At 43.6% G+C, this 21,260-nt stretch overlaps 1 protein-coding gene across 2 annotated transcripts in view; it reads left to right on the forward strand.

Moving 5' to 3' along the window:
- Positions 1-9,678: 9,678 nt before the first annotated feature.
- The window catches only part of si:ch211-195b15.8 (dual specificity protein phosphatase 8), a 17,200-nt gene continuing 5,618 nt past the window's right edge, over positions 9,679-21,260 (forward strand). Inside the window, exons 1-3 of one of the 2 annotated variants that reach the window (XM_041778599.1) lie at positions 9,679-9,798; positions 20,413-20,507; positions 21,109-21,260. The exon at positions 21,109-21,260 is cut by the window's right edge and continues 8 nt beyond it. In XM_041778599.1, the coding sequence (XP_041634533.1) occupies positions 20,415-20,507; positions 21,109-21,260 (245 nt within the window). In that variant the 5' untranslated portion in view covers positions 9,679-9,798; positions 20,413-20,414. Of the gene's footprint in view, positions 9,799-9,884; positions 9,989-20,412; positions 20,508-21,108 lie in introns of those variants that run through there. The other variant, XM_041778598.1, reaches the window with a different exon arrangement.

Raw genomic sequence — 21,260 nt, forward strand, 5'->3', positions numbered from 1 at the left:
ACAACCTTTAATCAAAACTACAACCTTTAATCAAACACTACAACCTTTATTCAAACACTACAACCTTTAATCAAACACTACAACCTTTAATCAAACACTACAACCTTTAATCAAACACTACAACCTTTAATCAAACACTACAACCTTTAATCAAACACTACAACCTTTAATCCAAACTACAACCTTTAATCAAACACTACAACCTTTAATCAAACACTACAACCTTTATTCAAACACTACAACCTTTGATCAAAACTACAACCTTTAATCAAACACTACAACCTTTAATCAATCACTACAACCTTTAATCAATCACTACAACCTTTAATCCAAACTACAACCTTTAATCAAACACTACAACCTTTGACAAAACACTACAACCTTTAATCACACACTACAACCTTTAATCAATCACTACAACCTTTAATCAATCACTACAACCTTTAATCAAACACTACAACCTTTAATCAAACACTACAACCTTTAATCAAACACTACAACCTTTGATCAAACACTACAACCTTTGATCAAACACTACAACCTTTAATCACACACTACAACCTTTAATCACACACTACAACCATTAATCAAACACTACAACCTTTAATCACACACTACAACCTTTAATCAAACACTACAACCTTTATTCAAACACTACAACCTTTAATCAAACACTACAACCTTTATTCAAACACTACAACCTTTAATCAATCACTACAACCTTTAATCAAACACTACAACCTTTAATCAAACACTACAACCTTTAATCAAACACTACAACCTTTAATCACACACTACAACCTTTAATCAAACACTACAACCTTTAATCAAAACTACAACCTTTAATCAAAACTACAACCTTTAATCAAACACTACAACCTTTAATCAAACACTACAACCTTTAATCAATCACTACAACCTTTAATCAAACACTACAACCTTTAATCAATCACTACAACCTTTAATCAAAACTACAACCTTTAATCAAACACTACAACCTTTAATCAAACACTACAACCTTTGATCAAACACTACAACCTTTAATCAAAACTACAACCTTTAATCAAACACTACAACCTTTAATCAAACACTACAACCTTTAATCCAAACTACAACCCTTAATCAAACACTACAACCTTTAATCAATCACTACAACCTTTAATCAATCACTACAACCTTTGATCAAACACTACAACCTTTGATCAAACACTACAACCTTTGATCAAACACTACAACCTTTAATCAAACACTACAACCTTTAATCAAACACTACAACCTTTAATCAATCACTACAACCTTTGATGAAACACTACAACCTTTAATCAAACACTACAACCTTTAATAAAACACTACAACCTTTAATCAAAACTACAACCTTTAATCAATCACTACAACCTTTAATCAAACACTTCAACCTTTGATCAAACACTACAACCTTTGATCAAACACTACAACCTTTGATCAAACACTACAACCTTTGATCAAACACTACAACCTTTGATCAAACACTACAACCTTTGATCAAACACTACAACCTTTAATCACACACTACAACCATTAATCAAACACTACAACCTTTAATCACACACTACAACCTTTAATCAAACACTACAACCTTTAATCAATCACTACAACCTTTAATCAAACACTACAACCTTTAATCAAACACTACAACCTTTATTCAAACACTACAACCTTTAATCAAACACTACAACCTTTATTCAAACACTACAACCTTTAATCAAACACTACAACCTTTGATCAAACACTACAACCTTTATTCAAACACTACAACCTTTAATCAAACACTACAACCTTTCTTCAAACACTACAACCTTTATTCAAACACTACAACCTTTATTCAAACACTACAACCTTTAATCAAACACTACAACCTTTATTCAAACACTACAACCTTTATTCAAACACTACAACCTTTGATCAAACACTACAACCTTTGATCAAACACTACAACCTTTGATCAAACACTACAACCTTTAATCAAACACTACAACCTGTAATCAAACACTACAACCTATAATCAAACACTTCAACCTTTAATCAAACACTACAACCTTTGATCAAACACTACAACCTTTGATCAAACACTACAACCTTTGATCAAACACTACAACCTTTGACCAAACACTACAACCTTTGATCAAACACTACAACCTTTGATCTAACACTACAACCTTTAATCACACACTACAACCTTTAATCACACACTACAACCTTTAATCAAACACTACAACCTTTAATCAATCACTACAACCTTTGATCAAACACTACAACCTTTGATCAAACACTACAACCTTTGATCAAACACTACAACCTTTGATCAAACACTACAACCCTTAATCAAACACTACAACCTTTAATCACACACTACAACCTTTAATCAATCACTACAACCTTTAATCCAAACTACAACCCTTACTCAAACACTACAACCTTTAATCAATCACTACAACCTTTAATCAAACACTACAACCTTTAATCCAAACTACAACCCTTACTCAAACACTACAACCTTTAATCAATCACTACAACCTTTAATCAAACACTACAACCTTTAATCAAACACTACAACCTTTAATCAAACACTACAACCTTTAATCAAAACTACAACCTTTAATCAAACACTACAACCTTTAATCAAACACTACAACCTTTAATCAAAACTACAACCTTTAATCAAACACTACAACCTTTAATCAAACACTACAACCTTTATTCAAACACTACAACCTTTAATCAAACACTACAACCTTTAATCAAACACTACAACCTTTATTCAAACACTACAACCTTTGATCAAACACTACAACCTTTAATCAAACACTACAACCTTTAATCAAACACTACAACCTTTAATCAAACACTACAACCTTTAATCCAAACTACAACCTTTAATCAAACACTACAACCTTTAATCAAACACTACAACCTTTATTCAAACACTACAACCTTTGATCAAAACTACAACCTTTAATCACACACTACAACCTTTAATCAATCACTACAACCTTTAATCAAACACTACAACCTTTAATCAAACACTACAACCTTTAATCAAAACTACAACCTTTAATCAAACACTACAACCTTTAATCAAACACTACAACCTTTATTCAAACACTACAACCTTTAATCAAACACTACAACCTTTAATCAAACACTACAACCTTTAATCAAACACTACAACCTTTAATCAAACACTACAACCTTTAATCCAAACTACAACCTTTAATCAAACACTACAACCTTTAATCAAACACTACAACCTTTATTCAAACACTACAACCTTTGATCAAAACTACAACCTTTAATCAAACACTACAACCTTTAATCAATCACTACAACCTTTAATCAATCACTACAACCTTTAATCCAAACTACAACCTTTAATCAAACACTACAACCTTTGACAAAACACTACAACCTTTAATCACACACTACAACCTTTAATCAATCACTACAACCTTTAATCAATCACTACAACCTTTAATCAAACACTACAACCTTTAATCAAACACTACAACCTTTAATCAAACACTACAACCTTTGATCAAACACTACAACCTTTGATCAAACACTACAACCTTTAATCACACACTACAACCTTTAATCACACACTACAACCATTAATCAAACACTACAACCTTTAATCACACACTACAACCTTTAATCAAACACTACAACCTTTATTCAAACACTACAACCTTTAATCAAACACTACAACCTTTATTCAAACACTACAACCTTTAATCAATCACTACAACCTTTAATCAAACACTACAACCTTTAATCAATCACTACAACCTTTAATCAAACACTACAACCTTTAATCACACACTACAACCTTTAATCAAACACTACAACCTTTAATCAAAACTACAACCTTTAATCAAAACTACAACCTTTAATCAAACACTACAACCTTTAATCAATCACTACAACCTTTAATCAAAACTACAACCTTTAATCAAACACTACAACCTTTAATCAATCACTACAACCTTTAATCAAAACTACAACCTTTAATCAAACACTACAACCTTTAATCAAACACTACAACCTTTGATCAAACACTACAACCTTTAATCAAAACTACAACCTTTAATCAAACACTACAACCTTTAATCAAACACTACAACCTTTAATCCAAACTACAACCCTTAATCAAACACTACAACCTTTAATCAATCACTACAACCTTTAATCAATCACTACAACCTTTGATCAAACACTACAACCTTTGATCAAACACTACAACCTTTGATCAAACACTACAACCTTTAATCAAACACTACAACCTTTAATCAAACACTACAACCTTTAATCAATCACTACAACCTTTGATGAAACACTACAACCTTTAATCAAACACTACAACCTTTAATCAATCACTACAACCTTTAATCCAAACTACAACCTTTAATCAATCACTACAACCTTTAATCAAACACTTCAACCTTTGATCAAACACTACAACCTTTGATCAAACACTACAACCTTTGATCAAACACTACAACCTTTGATCAAACACTACAACCTTTGATCAAACACTACAACCTTTGATCAAACACTACAACCTTTAATCACACACTACAACCATTAATCAAACACTACAACCTTTAATCACACACTACAACCTTTAATCAAACACTACAACCTTTAATCAATCACTACAACCTTTAATCAAACACTACAACCTTTAATCAAACACTACAACCTTTATTCAAACACTACAACCTTTAATCAAACACTACAACCTTTATTCAAACACTACAACCTTTAATCAAACACTACAACCTTTGATCAAACACTACAACCTTTATTCAAACACTACAACCTTTAATCAAACACTACAACCTTTCTTCAAACACTACAACCTTTATTCAAACACTACAACCTTTATTCAAACACTACAACCTTTAATCAAACACTACAACCTTTATTCAAACACTACAACCTTTAATCAAACACTACAACCTTTGATCAAACACTACAACCTTTGATCAAACACTACAACCTTTGATCAAACACTACAACCTTTAATCAAACACTACAACCTGTAATCAAACACTACAACCTATAATCAAACACTTCAACCTTTAATCAAACACTACAACCTTTGATCAAACACTACAACCTTTGATCAAACACTACAACCTTTGATCAAACACTACAACCTTTGACCAAACACTACAACCTTTGATCAAACACTACAACCTTTGATCTAACACTACAACCTTTAATCACACACTACAACCTTTAATCACACACTACAACCTTTAATCAAACACTACAACCTTTAATCAATCACTACAACCTTTGATCAAACACTACAACCTTTGATCAAACACTACAACCTTTGATCAAACACTACAACCTTTGATCAAACACTACAACCCTTAATCAAACACTACAACCTTTAATCACACACTACAACCTTTAATCAATCACTACAACCTTTTATCAAACACTACAACCTTTAATCAAACACTACAACCTATAATCACACACTACAACCTTTAATCACACACTACAACCTTTAATCAAACACTACAACCTTTGATCAAACACTACAACCTTTGATCAAACACTACAACCTTAAATCAAACACTACAACATTTAATCAAACACTACAACCTCTATAAAAGTCTTTGGTCCCGAGGGTTACCAGCAAGTTGATATAGGCGGATATTTCCAGATGATATATGCTGATATTACCAGATTATATAGGCTAATATTTCCAGATTATATAAAACATTTTTTTCCAGACTATATAGACTGATATTACCAGATTATATAAACCAGTATTTCCAGATTATACAGGCTGATATTTCCAGATTATATAAAACAGTTTTTCCACATTATATAGACTGATATTACCAGATTATATAAAACAGTATTTCCAGATTATTTAGGCCGATATTTCCAGATGATATAGGCTGATATTTCTAGATTATATAGGCTGATATTTCCAGATTATACAGGCTGACATTTCCAGATTATTTAGGCCGATATTTCTAGATTATACAGGCTGATATTTCTAGATTATATAGACTGATATTTCCAGATTATACAGACTGATATTTCTAGATTATATAGACTGATATTTCTAGATTATACAGGCTGATATTTCTCAATTATTTAGGCTGATATTTCTAGACTATATAGACTGATATTTCTAGATTACATAGACTGATATTTCTAGATTACATAGACTGATATTTCTAGATTATACAGGCTGATATTTCTGGATTGTATAGACTGATATTTCTAGATGATACGGGCTGATATTTCTAGATGATACAGGCTGATATTTCTAGATTATACAGGCTGATATTTCTAGATTATATAGACAGATATTTCTAGATTATACAGGCTATTTCTAGATTATATAGACTGATATTTCTAGATAATACAGGCTGATATTTCTAGATTATACAGCCTGATATTTCTAGATTATATAGACAGATATTTCTAGATGATACGGGCTGATATTTCGAGATTATATAGACTGATATTTCTAGATGATACGGGCTGATATTTCTAGATGATACAGGCTGATATTTCTAGATTATATAGACAGATATTTCTAGATTATACAGGCTATTTCTAGATTATACAGGCTGATATTTCAAGATTATATAGACTGATATTTCTAGATAATACAGGCTGATATTTCAAGATTATATAGACTGATATTTCTAGATTATACAGGCTGATATTTCTAGATTATACAGGCTGATATTTCTAGATTATATAGACTGATATTTCTAGATGATACGGGCTGATATTTCTAGATTATATAGACTGATATTTCTAGATGATACGGGCTGATATTTCTAGATTATACAGGCTATTTCTAGATTATATAGACTGATATTTCCAGATAATACAGGCTGATATTTCTAGATTATACAGACTGATATTTCTAGATTATATAGACTGATATTTTCTAGATGATACGGGCTGATATTTCTAGATGATACAGGCTGACATTTCTAGATTATATAGACAGATATTTCTAGATTATACAGGCTATTTCTAGATTATATAGACTGATATTTCTAGATTACACAGGCTGATATTTCTAGATAATATAGACTGATATTTCTAGATTATACAGGCTGATATTTCTATATTATATAGCTGACATTTCCAGATGATACAGGCTGATATTTTGAGATTATATAGACTGATATTTCGAGACTATATAGACTGATATTTCTAGATTATATAGAATGATATTTCTAGATTATACAGGCTGATATTTCTAGAATATATAGCTGACATTTCCAGATGATACAGGCTGATATTTCGAGATTATATAGACTGATATTTCGAGACTATATAGACTGATATTTCTAGATTATATAGAATGATATTTCTAGATTATACAGGCTGATATTTCTAGATTATATAGACTGATATTTCTAGATGATACGGGCTGATATTTCTAGATTATATAGACTGATATTTCTAGATGATACGGGCTGATATTTCTAGATGATACAGGCTGATATTTCTAGATTATAAAGACAGATATTTCTAGATTATACAGGCTATTTCGAGATTATATAGACTTATATTTCTAGATTATACAGGCTGATATTTCTAGATAATACAGGCTGATATTTCTAGATTATACAGGCTGATATTTCTAGATTATATAGACTGATATTTCTAGATGATACGGGCTGATATTTCTAGATGATACAGGCTGATATTTCTAGATTATACAGGCTGATATTTCTAGATTATATAGACTGATATTTCTAGATGATACGGGCTGATATTTCTAGATGATACAGGCTGATATTTCTAGATTATACAGGCTATTTCTAGATTATATAGACAGATATTTCTAGATTATACAGGCTATTTCTAGATTATATAGACTGATATTTCTAGATAATACAGGCTGATATTTCTAGATTATACAGGCTGATATTTCTAGATTATATAGACTGATATTTTCTAGATGATACGGGCTGATATTTCTAGATGATACAGGCTGATATTTCTAGATGATACAGGCTGATATTTCTAGATTATATAGACAGATATTTCTAGATTATACAGGCTATTTCTAGATTATATAGACTGATATTTCTAGATTACACAGGCTGATATTTCTAGATAATATAGACTGATATTTCTAGATTATACAGGCTGATATTTCTATATTATATAGCTGACATTTCCAGATGATACAGGCTGATATTTCGAGATTATATAGACTGATATTTCGAGACTATATAGACTGATATTTCTAGATTATATAGAATGATATTTCTAGATTATACAGGCTGATATTTCTAGAATATATAGCTGACATTTCCAGATGATACAGGCTGATATTTCGAGATTATATAGACTGATATTTCGAGACTATATAGACTGATATTTCTAGATTATATAGAATGATATTTCTAGATTATACAGGCTGATATTTCTAGATTATATAGACTGATATTTCTAGATGATACGGGCTGATATTTCTAGATTATATAGACTGATATTTCTAGATGATACGGGCTGATATTTCTAGATGATACAGGCTGATATTTCTAGATTATATAGACAGATATTTCTAGATTATACAGGCTATTTCTAGATTTTATAGACTGATATTTCTAGATTATACAGGCTGATATTTCTAGATAATATAGACTGATATTTCTAGATTATACAGGCTGATATTTCTAGATAATATAGACTGATATTTCTAGATTATACAGGCTGATATTTCTACATTATATAGCTGACATTTCCAGATGATACAGGCTGATATTTCGAGATTATATAGACTGATATTTCGAGACTATATAGACTGATATTTCTAGATTATATAGAATGATATTTCTAGATTATACAGGCTGATATTTCTAGAATATATAGCTGACATTTCCAGATGATATAGGCTGATATTTCCAGATGATCTAGATTTATAAAACAGTACTGTTCCATCTCCAGTAGATCTTCCCTGAGGAGCTGTACCTTTACTGGGGTTCTATGGTCTGCTAGTTTTCCACCTCTGGCTGCAGCGTTGTGTTCTTTAGGAGTGAAGGAGATGGATCTCTGAGTTTAAAGGACGGAGCTGGACTTACAGAATGCTGCAGCTGTAAGAATAAGATCTTCATACCCTGTGGGGTTTAAGAAGCAGGAGGAGAGGGAACAGACAGAGAGAGAAGAAGAGATCTGTGACACTCAGGAAATAAACATTCATGTTGTTCTGATGAGAACTCAGAGCTCAAACATTACAAACCAAATGAAACCATCAATAACCCAACAGCATCTATCAGCGCTGAGGACATGATGATGATGATGAAGACCTCTCTGCTGACCTCTCTCTCTCTCTGCTCTGACTCCATGATAGGATATGGGTCAGCTCTGACCTGCACAAACACATCAGCGTTCACCCTGTGTGCACAGTGCGCATGCTCACACTCTGCAGAAAACTACCGCTGCATCGAGCACATCTCAATATTACATCATAAATATCATGAATAAAACATATAAACGTTTATATAACAGTGGGTTTATGTTTATGAACTCTGAGGTGTGTCAGTGAGGAGCTGATACAGCAGCAAGAGTGCGCATGCGCGTCTAGCCTTGCTCTGATTGGCTGCTGATGACATCATCCCGCGGTGATCTATTGTTGGACAGAGATGAGCTCATAGTTTAGAGGAGAGGATCTGCAGACAGAGACGGAGACACCGGAGAGCTGCTGCAAGGAAGAGGACTAGACCCAGACCCAGATCCAGACCCGGACTAACAGTGAGTAAAATCAGAGTTCTAGATTTATTCTAACGTTCTCACCATGCTGCTGCAGAAAGAGGACTAGACTCAGATCCAGACCCGGACTAGCAGTGAGTAAAATCAGAGTTCTAGATTTATTCTGACGTTCTCACCATGCTGCTGCAGAAAGAGGACTAGACCCAGACCCAGATCCAGACCCGGACTAACAGTGAGTAAAATCAGAGTTCCAGATTTAGTCTAATGTCATGTCCTGCTGCTGCACAGAGAGGTATGAAAACAGAATAGTGCGTTTTAGATTTGTTGAATTTGTTTTCTCCATGCTGCTGCAGGTTTAACTGTTGTTAATGAATCTCTGACAGCAGGGGGCGCTGCTGAGACCCTCTGACTGTCACAGCTGCAGGATCAGACTAAACCATGCAGGATCAGACCAGAACCTTGCAGAAACAGACTGAAACCCTGCAGGGGCGGGCTAGAACCCTGCAGGAGCAGGCTAGAACCCTGCAGGGTCAGACCAGAACCCTGCAGTATCAGACTAGAACCCTGCAGGAACAGATTAAACCCTGCAGGATCAGACTAGGATCCTGCAGGATCAGACCAGAACCCTGCAAGAACAGACTAAAACCCTGCAGAACCAGACCAAAACCCTGAAGAAACAGGCTAGAACCCTGCAGGAACAGGCTAGAACCCTGCAGGATCAGACCAGAACCCTGCAGGATCAGACCAGAACCCTGCAGGAACAGACTGGAACCCTGCAGGATCAGACCAAAACCCTGCAGGAACAGACCAGAACCCTGCAGGAACAGACCAGAACCCTGCAGGAACAGACTGGAACCCTGCAGGATCAGACCTAAACCCTGCAGGATCAGACTAGGACCCTGCAGGATCAGACCAGAACCCTGCAAGAACAGACTAAAACCCTGCAGAAACAGACCAAAACCCTGAAGAAACAGGCTAGAACCCTGCAGGAACAGGCTAGAACCCTGCAGAATCAGACCAGAACCCTGCAGGATCAGACCAGAACCCTGCAGGAACAGACTGGAACCCTGCAGGATCAGACCAAAACCCTGCAGGAACAGACCAGAACCCTGCAGGATCAGACCAGAACCCTGCAGGAACAGACTGGAACCCTGCAGGATCAGACCAAAACCCTGCAGGAACAGACCAGAACCCTGCAGGAACAGACTAGAACCAAGCAGGACCAGACCAGAACCCTGCAGATTCAGACCATAACCCTGCAAATACAGACTAAAGTCTGCAGGATCAGACCAGAACCCTGCAGGAACAGACTAGAACCCTGCAGGGTCAGACTTAAACCCTGCAGGAACAGACCAGAAACCTGCAGGGTCAGACCAAAACACTGCAAGACCAAACCAGAACCCTGCATAGAACAGATTAGAACCCTGCAGGATCAGAGTAGAACCCTGCAGAACAGACTAGAACCCTGCAGGAACAGGCTGACCCCGGAGGATCAGACTGGAACCCTGCAGGAACAGGCTAGAACCCTGCAGGGTCAGAATAAAACCCTGCAGGAACAGACTAGAACCCTGCAGGAACAGGCTAGAATTTTGCAGTGTCAGACCAAAACCCTGCAGGATAAGACTAAACCCGCATGAACAGTCTAGAGCCCTGCTGGACAGGCTAGAACCCTGCAGGAACAGTCTAGAACCCTGCAGGAACAGACTAGAACCCTGCTGGAACAGACCAGAACCCTGCAGGAACAGGCTAGAACCCTGCAGGGTCAGACCAAAACCCTGCAGGACAGGCTAGAACCCTGCAGGAACAGACTAGAACCCTGCAGGAACAGGCTAGAACCCTGCAGGAACAGAATAGAACCCTGCAGGGTCAGACCAAAACCCTGTAAGACGGACTAGAACTCTGCAGGGACAGACCAGAACCCTGCAGGAACAGACTAGAACCAAGCAGGACCAGACCAGAACCCTGCAGATTCAGACCAGAACCCTGCAAATACAGACTAAAGTCTGCAGGATCAGACCAGAACCCTGCAGGAACAGACTAGAACCCTGCAGGGTCAGACTTAAACCCTGCAGGAACAGACCAGAAACCTGCAGGGTCAGACCAAAACACTGCAAGACCAAACCAGAACCCTGCATAGAACAGATTAGAACCCTGCAGGATCAGAGTAGAACCCTGCAGAACAGACTAGAACCCTGCAGGAACAGGCTGACCCCGGAGGATCAGACTGGAACCCTGCAGGAACAGGCTAGAACCCTGCAGGGTCAGAATAAAACCCTGCAGGAACAGACTAGAACCCTGCAGGAACAGGCTAGAATTTTGCAGTGTCAGACCAAAACCCTGCAGGATAAGACTAAACCCCGCATGAACAGTCTAGAGCCCTGCTGGACAGGCTAGAACCCTGCAGGAACAGTCTAGAACCCTGCAGGAACAGACTAGAACCCTGCTGGAACAGACCAGAACCCTGCAGGAACAGGCTAGAACCCTGCAGGGTCAGACCAAAACCCTGCAGGACAGGCTAGAACCCTGCAGGAACAGACTAGAACCCTGCAGGAACAGGCTAGAACCCTGCAGGAACAGAATAGAACCCTGCAGGGTCAGACCAAAACCCTGTAAGACGGACTAGAACTCTGCAGGGACAGACCAGAACCCTGCAGGAACAGACTAGAACCAAGCAGGACCAGACCAGAACCCTGCAGATTCAGACCAGAACCCTGCAAATACAGACTAAAGTCTGCAGGATCAGACCAGAACCCTGCAGGAACAGACTAGAACCCTGCAGGGTCAGACTTAAACCCTGCAGGAACAGACCAGAAACCTGCAGGGTCAGACCAAAACACTGCAAGACCAAACCAGAACCCTGCATAGAACAGATTAGAACCCTGCAGGATCAGAGTAGAACCCTGCAGAACAGACTAGAACCCTGCAGGAACAGGCTGACCCCGGAGGATCAGACTGGAACCCTGCAGGAACAGGCTAGAACCCTGCAGGGTCAGAATAAAACCCTGCAGGAACAGACTAGAACCCTGCAGGAACAGGCTAGAATTTTGCAGTGTCAGACCAAAACCCTGCAGGATAAGACTAAACCCCGCATGAACAGTCTAGAGCCCTGCTGGACAGGCTAGAACCCTGCAGGAACAGTCTAGAACCCTGCAGGAACAGACTAGAACCCTGCTGGAACAGACCAGAACCCTGCAGGAACAGGCTAGAACCCTGCAGGGTCAGACCAAAACCCTGCAGGACAGGCTAGAACCCTGCAGGAACAGACTAGAACCCTGCAGGAACAGGCTAGAACCCTGCAGGAACAGAATAGAACCCTGCAGGGTCAGACCAAAACCCTGTAAGACGGACTAGAACTCTGCAGGGACAGACCAGAACCCTGCAGGAACAGGCTAGAACCTTGCAGGGTCAGACCAAAACCCTGCAGGACAGGCTAGAACCCTGCAGGGTCAGACCAAAACCCTGCAGGACAGGCTAGAACCCTGCAGGAACAGACTAGAACCCTGCAGGAACAGGCTGGAACCCCAGGGGATCAGACTGGAACCCTGCAGGAACAGGCTGGAACCCCGGGGGATCAGACCAAAACCCTGCAGGAACAGGCTAGAACCCTGCAGGGTCAGACCAAAACCCTGCAGGAACAGGCAAGAACCCTGCAGGGTCAGTCCAAAACCCTGCAGGACAGGTTAGAACCCTGCAGGAACAGACTAAACCTTGCAGGAACAGACCAGAACCATGCAGGATCAGACCAGAACCCTACACGAACAGACTAAAACCCTGCAGGACCAGACCAAACCCCTGCAGAAACAGACCACAACCCTGCAGGAACAGGCTAGAACCTTGCAGTGTCAGATCAAAACCCCGCAGGACAGGCTAGAACCCAGCAGGGTCAGATTTAAACCCTACAGGAACAGGCTAGAACCCTGCAGGGTCAGACCAGAACCCTGCAGGACAGGCTAGAACCCTGCAGGAACAGACTAAACCCTGCAGGAACAGATTAAAACCCTGCAGGAACAGACTAGAACCCTGCAGGAACAGGCTAGAATTTTGCAGTGTCAGACCAAAACCCTGCAGGATAAGACTAAACCCCGCATGAACAGTCTAGAGCCCTGCTGGACAGACCAATACCCTGCAGGACAGGCTAGAACCCTTCAGGAACAGACTAGAACCCTGCAGGAACAGGCTAGAACCCAGCAGGAACAGAATAGAACCCTGCAGGGTCAGACCAAAACCCTGCAAGACGGACTAGAACTCTGCAGGGACAGACCAGAACCCTGCAGGAACAGGCTAGAACCTTGCAGGGTCAGACCAAAATCCTGCAGGACAGGTTAGAACCCTGCAGGGTCAGACCAAAACCCTGCAGAAACAGACCACAACCCTGCAGGAACAGGCTAGAACCTTGCAGTGTCAGATCAAAACCCTGCAGGACAGGCTAGAACCCAGCAGGGTCAGATTTAAACCCTACAGGAACAGGCTAGAACCCTGCAGGGTCAGACCAGAACCCTGCAGGACAGGCTAGAACCCTGCAGGAACAGACTAAACCCTGCAGGAACAGATTAAAACCCTGCAGGAACAGACTAGAACCCTGCAGGAACAGGCTAGAATTTTGCAGTGTCAGACCAAAACCCTGCAGGATAAGACTAAACCCCGCATGAACAGTCTAGAGCCCTGCTGGACAGGCTAGAACCCTGCAGGAACAGTCTAGAACCCTGCAGGAACAGACTAGAACCCTGCTGGAACAGACCAGAACCCTGCAGGAACAGGCTAGAACCCTGCAGGGTCAGACCAAAACCCTGCAGGACAGGCTAGAACCCTGCAGGGTCAGACCAATACCCTGCAGGACAGGCTAGAACCCTTCAGGAACAGACTAGAACCCTGCAGGAACAGGCTAGAACCCTGCAGGAACAGAATAGAACCCTGCAGGGTCAGACCAAAACCCTGCAAGACGGACTAGAACTCTGCAGGGACAGACCAGAACCCTGCAGGAACAGGCTAGAACCTTGCAGGGTCAGACCAAAATCCTGCAGGACAGGTTAGAACCCTGCAGGGTCAGACCAAAACCCTGCAGGACAGGCTAGAACCCTGCAGGAACAGACTAGAACCCTGCAGGAACAGGCTGGAACCCCAGGGGATCAGACTGGAACCCTGCAGGAACAGGCTGGAACCCTGCAGGGTCAGACCAAAACCCTGCAGGAACAGGCAAGAACCCTGCAGGGTCAGACCAAAACCCTGCAGGACAGGTTAGAACCCTGCAGGAACAGACTAAACCCTGCAGGAACAGACCAGAACCCTGCAGGATCAGACCAGAACCCTACACGAACAGACTAAAACCCTGCAGGACCAGACCAAACCCCTGCAGAAACAGACCACAACCCTGCAGGAACAGGCTAGAACCCTGCAGGGTCAGAATAAAACCCTGCAGGAACAGACTAGAACCCTGCAGGAACAGGCTAGAACCTTGCAGTGTCAGATCAAAACCCTGCAGGACAGGCTAGAACCCAGCAGGGTCAGATTTAAACCCTACAGGAACAGGCTAGAACCCTGCAGGGTCAGACCAGAACCCTGCAGGACAGGCTAGAACCCTGCAGGAACAGACTAAACCCTGCAGGAACAGATTAAAACCCTGCAGGAACAGACTAGAACCCTGCAGGAACAGGCTAGAATTTTGCAGTGTCAGACCAAAACCCTGCAGGATAAGACTAAACCCCGCATGAACAGTCTAGAGCCCTGCTGGACAGGCTAGAACCCTGCAGGAACAGTCTAGAACCCTGCAGGAGCAGACTAGAACCCTGCTGGAACAGACCAGAACCCTGCAGGAACAGGCTAGAACCCTGCAGGGTCAGACCAAAACCCTGCAGGACAGGCTAGAACCCTGCAGGGTCAGACCAATACCCTGCAGGACAGGCTAGAACCCTTCAGGAACAGACTAGAACCCTGCAGGAACAGGCTAGAACCCTGCAGGAACAGAATAGAACCCTGCAGGGTCAGACCAAAACCCTGCAAGACGGACTAGAACTCTGCAGGGACAGACCAGAACCCTGCAGGAACAGGCTAGAACCTTGCAGGGTCAGACCAAAATCCTGCAGGACAGGTTAGAACCCTGCAGGGTCAGACCAAAACCCTGCAGGACAGGCTAGAACCCTGCAGGAACAGACTAGAACCCTGCAGGAACAGGCTGGAACCCCAGGGGATCAGACTGGAACCCTGCAGGAACAGGCTGGAACCCTGCAGGGTCAGACCAAAACCCTGCAGGAACAGGCAAGAACCCTGCAGGGTCAGACCAAAACCCTGCAGGACAGGTTAGAACCCTGCAGGAATAGACTAAACCCTGCAGGAACAGACCAGAACCCTGCAGGATCAGACCAGAACCCTACACGAACAGACTAAAACCCTGCAGGACCAGACCAAACCCCTGCAGAAACAGACCACAACCCTGCAGGAACAGGCTAGAACCCAGCAGGGTTAGAATAAAACCCTGCAGGAACAGACTAGAACCCTGCAGGAACAGGCTAGAACCTTGCAGTGTCAGATCAAAACCCTGCAGAACAGACTAGAACCCTGCAGGGTCAGATTTAAACCCTACAGGAACAGGCTAGAACCCTGCTGGGTCAGACCAGAACCCTGCAGGACAGGCTAGAACCCTGCAGGAACAGACTAAACCCTGCAGGAACAGATTAAAACCCTGCAGGAACAGACTGGAACCCTGCAGGAAAAGGCTAGAATTTTGCAGTGTCAGACCAAAACCCTGCAGGATAAGACTAAACCCTGCATGAACAGTCTAGAGCCCTGCTGGACAGGCTAGAACCCTGCAGGAACAGTCTAGAACCCTGCAGGAACAGACTAGAACCCTGCTGGAACAGACCAGAACCCTGCAGGAACAGGCTAGAACCCTGCAGGGTCAGACCAAAACCCTGCAGGACAGGCTAGACCCCTGCAGGGTCAGACCAAAACCCTGCAGGACAGGCTAGAACCCTGCAGGAACAGACTAGAACCCTGCAGGAACAGGCAAGAACCCTGCAGGAACAGAATTGAACCCTGCAGGGTCAGACCAAAACCCTGCAAGACGGACTAGAACTCTGCAGGGACAGACCAGAACCCTGTAGGAACAGGCTAGAACCTTGCAGGGTCAGACCAAAACCCTGCAGGACAGGTTAGAACCCTGCAGGGTCAGACCAAAACCCTGCAGGACAGGCTAGAACCCTGCAGGAACAGACTAGAACCCTGCAGGAACAGGCTGGAACCCCAGGGGATCAGACTGGAACCCTGCAGGAACAGGCTGGAACCCTGCAGGAACAGAATAGAACCCTGCAGGGTCAGACCAAAACCCTGCAAGACGGACTAGAACTCTGCAGGGACAGACCAGAACCCTGCAGGAACAGGCTAGAACCTTGCAGGGTCAGACCAAAATCCTGCAGGACAGGTTAGAACCCTGCAGGGTCAGACCAAAACCCTGCAGGACAGGCTAGAACCCTGCAGGAACAGACTAGAACCCTGCAGGAACAGGCTGGAACCCCAGGGGATCAGACTGGAACCCTGCAGGAACAGGCTGGAACCCTGCAGGGTCAGACCAAAACCCTGCAGGAACAGGCAAGAACCCTGCAGGGTCAGACCAAAACCCTGCAGGACAGGTTAGAACCCTGCAGGAACAGACTAAACCCTGCAGGAACAGACCAGAACCCTGCAGGATCAGACCAGAACCCTACACGAACAGACTAAAACCCTGCAGGACCAGACCAAACCCCTGCAGAAACAGACCACAACCCTGCAGGAACAGGCTAGAACCCTGCAGGGTCAGAATAAAACCCTGCAGGAACAGGCTAGAACCTTGCAGTGTCAGATCAAAACCCTGCAGGACAGGCTAGAACCCAGCAGGGTCAGATTTAAACCCTACAGGAACAGGCTAGAACCCTGCTGGGTCAGACCAGAACCCTGCAGGACAGGCTAGAACCCTGCAGGAACAGACTAAACCCTGCAGGAACAGATTAAAACCCTGCAGGAACAGACTAGAACCCTGCAGGAACAGGCTAAATTTTGCAGTGTCAGACCAAAACCCTGCAGGATAAGACTAAACCCTGCATGAACAGTCTAGAGCCCTGCTGGACAGGCTAGAACCCTGCAGGAACAGTCTAGAACCCTGCAGGAACAGACTAGAACCCTGCTGGAACAGACCAGAACCCTGCAGGAACAGGCTAGAACCCTGCAGGGTCAGACCAAAACCCTGCAGGACAGGCTAGACCCCTGCAGGGTCAGACCAAAACCCTGCAGGACAGGCTAGAACCCTGCAGGAACAGACTAGAACCCTGCAGGAACAGGCTAGAACCCTGCAGGAACAGAATAGAACCCTGCAGGGTCAGACCAAAACCCTGCAAGACGGACTAGAACTCTGCAGGGACAGACCAGAACCCTGCAGGAACAGGCTAGAACCTTGCAGGGTCAGACCAAAACCCTGCAGGACAGGTTAGAACCCTGCAGGGTCAGACCAAAACCCTGCAGGAGAGGCTAGAACCCTGCAGGAACAGACTAGAACCCTGCAGGAACAGGCTGGAACCCCAGGGGATCAGACTGGAATCCTGCAGGAACAGGCTGGAACCCCGGGGGATCAGACCAAAACCCTGCAGGACAGGCTAGAACCCTGCAGGGTCAGACCAAAACCCTGCAGGAACAGGCAAGAACCCTGCAGGGTCAGACCAGAACCCTGCAGGACAGGTTAGAACCCTGCAGGAACAGACTAAACCCTGCAGGAACAGACCAGAACCCTGCAGGATCAGACCAGAACCCTACACGAACAGACTAAAACCCTGCAGGACCAGACCAAACCCCTGCAGAAACAGACCAGAACCCTGCAGGAACAGGCTAGAACCCTGCAGGGTCAGAATAAGACCCTGCAGGAACAGACTAGAACCCTGCAGGAACAGGCTAGAACCTTGCAGTGTCAGATCAAAACCCTGCAGGACAGGCTAGAACCCAGCAGGGTCAGATTTAAACCCTACATGAACAGGCTAGAACCCTGCAGGGTCAGACCAGAACCCTGCATGACAGGCTAGAACCCTGCAGGAACAGACTAAACCCTGCAGGAACAGATTAAAACCCTGCAGGAACAGGCTAGAACCCTGCAGGGTCAGACCAAAACCCTGCAGGACAGGCTAGAACCCTGCAGGAAAAGACTAGAACCCTGCAGGAACAGACTAGAACCCTGCAGGATCAGGCTAGAACCCTGCAGAAACAGACTAGAACCTTGCAGGGTCAGACCAAAACCCTGCAGGAACAGGCAAGAACCCTGCAGGGTCAGACCAAAACCCTGCAGGACAGGCTAGAACCCTGCAGGAACAGACTAGACCCCAGCAGGAACAGACTAGAACCCTGCAGGAACAGGCTGGAACCCTGCAGGGTCAGACCAAAACCCTGCAGGACAGGCTAGAACCCTGCAGGAACAGACTAAACCCTGCAGGAACAGACTAGAACCCTGCAGGATCAGGCTAGAACCCTGCAGGAACAGACTGGAACCCTGCACGAACAGGCTAGAACCCTGCAGGAACAGGCTGGAACCCTGCAGGGTCAGACCAGAACCCTGCATGACAGGCTAGAACCCTGCAGGAACAGGCTAGAACCCTGCAGGAACAGATTAAAACCCTGCAGGAACAGGCTAGAACCCTGCAGGGTCAGACCAAAACCCTGCAGGACAGGCTAGAACCCTGCAGGAAAAGACTAGAACCCTGCAGGAACAGACTAGAACCCTGCAGGATCAGGCTAGAACCCTGCAGAAACAGACTAGAACCCTGCACGAACAGGCTAGAACCCTGCAGGGTCAGACCAAAACCCTGCAGGAACAGACTAGACCCCAGCAGGAACAGACTAGAACCCTGCAGGAACAGACTAGAACCCTGCAGGGTCAGACCAAAACCCTGCAGGACAGGCTAGAACCCTGCAGGAACAGACTAAACCCTGCAGGAACAGACCAGAACCCTGCAGGAACAGGCTAGAACCTTGCAGGGTCAGACCAAAACCCTGCAGGAACAGGCTAGAACCCTGCAGGGTCAGACCAAAACCCTGCAGGACAGGCTAGAACCCTGCAGGAACAGACTAGAACCCTGCAGGAACAGACTAGAACCCTGCAGGATCAGGCTAGAACCCTGCAGGAACAGACTGGAACCCTGCACGAACAGGCTAGAACCCTGCAGGGTCAGACCAAAACCCTGCAGGACAGGCTAGACCCCTGCAGGAACAGACTAGAACCCTGCAGGATCAGGCTAGAACCCTGCAGGAACAGACTGGAACCCTGCACGAACAGGCTAGAACCCTGCAGGGTCAGACCAAAACCCTGCAGGACAGGCTAGACCCCTGCAGGAACAGACTAGAACCCTGCAGGAACAGACCAGAACCCTGCAGGAACAGGCTAGAACTTTGCAGGGTCAGACCAAAACCCTTCAGGACAGGCTAGACCCCTGCAGGAACAGACTAGAACCCTGCAGGATCAGGCTAGAACCCTGCAGGAACAGACTAGAACCCTGCAGGAACAGACCAGAACCCTGCAGGAACAGGCTAGAACCCTGCAGGGTCAGACCAAAACCCTGCAGGACAGGCTAGACCCCTGCAGGAACAGACTAGAACCCTGCAGTAACAGACTAGAACCCTCCAGGACTTTAACATTTCTGTCTGTTTCAGACATGCTGTGGACCCGGGACAGGGACTCGGAGAAACCTCCTCTGTCCACCATCCTGCCCAGACTTTACCTGGGAGCAGAGAGCGACGTGACACAGGTGGGGGGGGGGGGCTAAAGTTGTTACTGAGTTACTGTCTGTCTGCTTCAGTCTCCTGTTTTAGACTTCAGTCATCACTGACTGTTTCAGTCTTCCTATAATCCGCCTGATTCATGCATTTGTTGATTTTATTTTCAAACATTTCATTTCCATCCTTGCATGGAAGCAGAAACATGAGTGAGCTCAGAGATGTTAGAGATGATTTATTTACTTATTTATTTCTAATAAAAACTGAACAGGATGAGGATGCAGCACATGGAGGATAAAATAGAAATTCAAAAAGACTGAAATCAGAATTTATGAAGGAGAAATCTGATTGGCTGTTGGTCAGTAATGTAAAACATCTGATTGGTTGGCTAATGTTAATTCTCTAAAGGGGAGGGGCCTCACAGGGGCCCCTACAGCCTCATATAGGTCTGTTTGTGACCCTCAGAGATGATAGTCTGGACTCTGCTGGTCTAGTGGCCCTCAGAGATAAAGGTCTGGACTCTGCTGGCCTAGTGGCCCTCAGAGATAAAGGTCTGGACTCTGCTGGCCAAGTGGCCCTCAGAGATAAAGGTCTGGACTCTGCTGGTCTAAAAGAAATCCCCCTCCCCTCCAGGACTGCCTGGCGTCCCTGGGGATCTCGTACGTCCTCTCAGTGAGTCGCTGCAGTCCTCAGCCCTCCTTCCTTCCTCGGTCTCGGTACCTGCGGATTCCCATTGATGATTCTCTGTGGGACGACCTCCTGCCGTGGATCCCACAGGCCCTGAG

Source organism: Cheilinus undulatus, linkage group 21 (genome assembly GCF_018320785.1).
Source record: "Cheilinus undulatus linkage group 21, ASM1832078v1, whole genome shotgun sequence".
Classification (NCBI taxonomy): domain Eukaryota; kingdom Metazoa; phylum Chordata; class Actinopteri; order Labriformes; family Labridae; genus Cheilinus; species Cheilinus undulatus.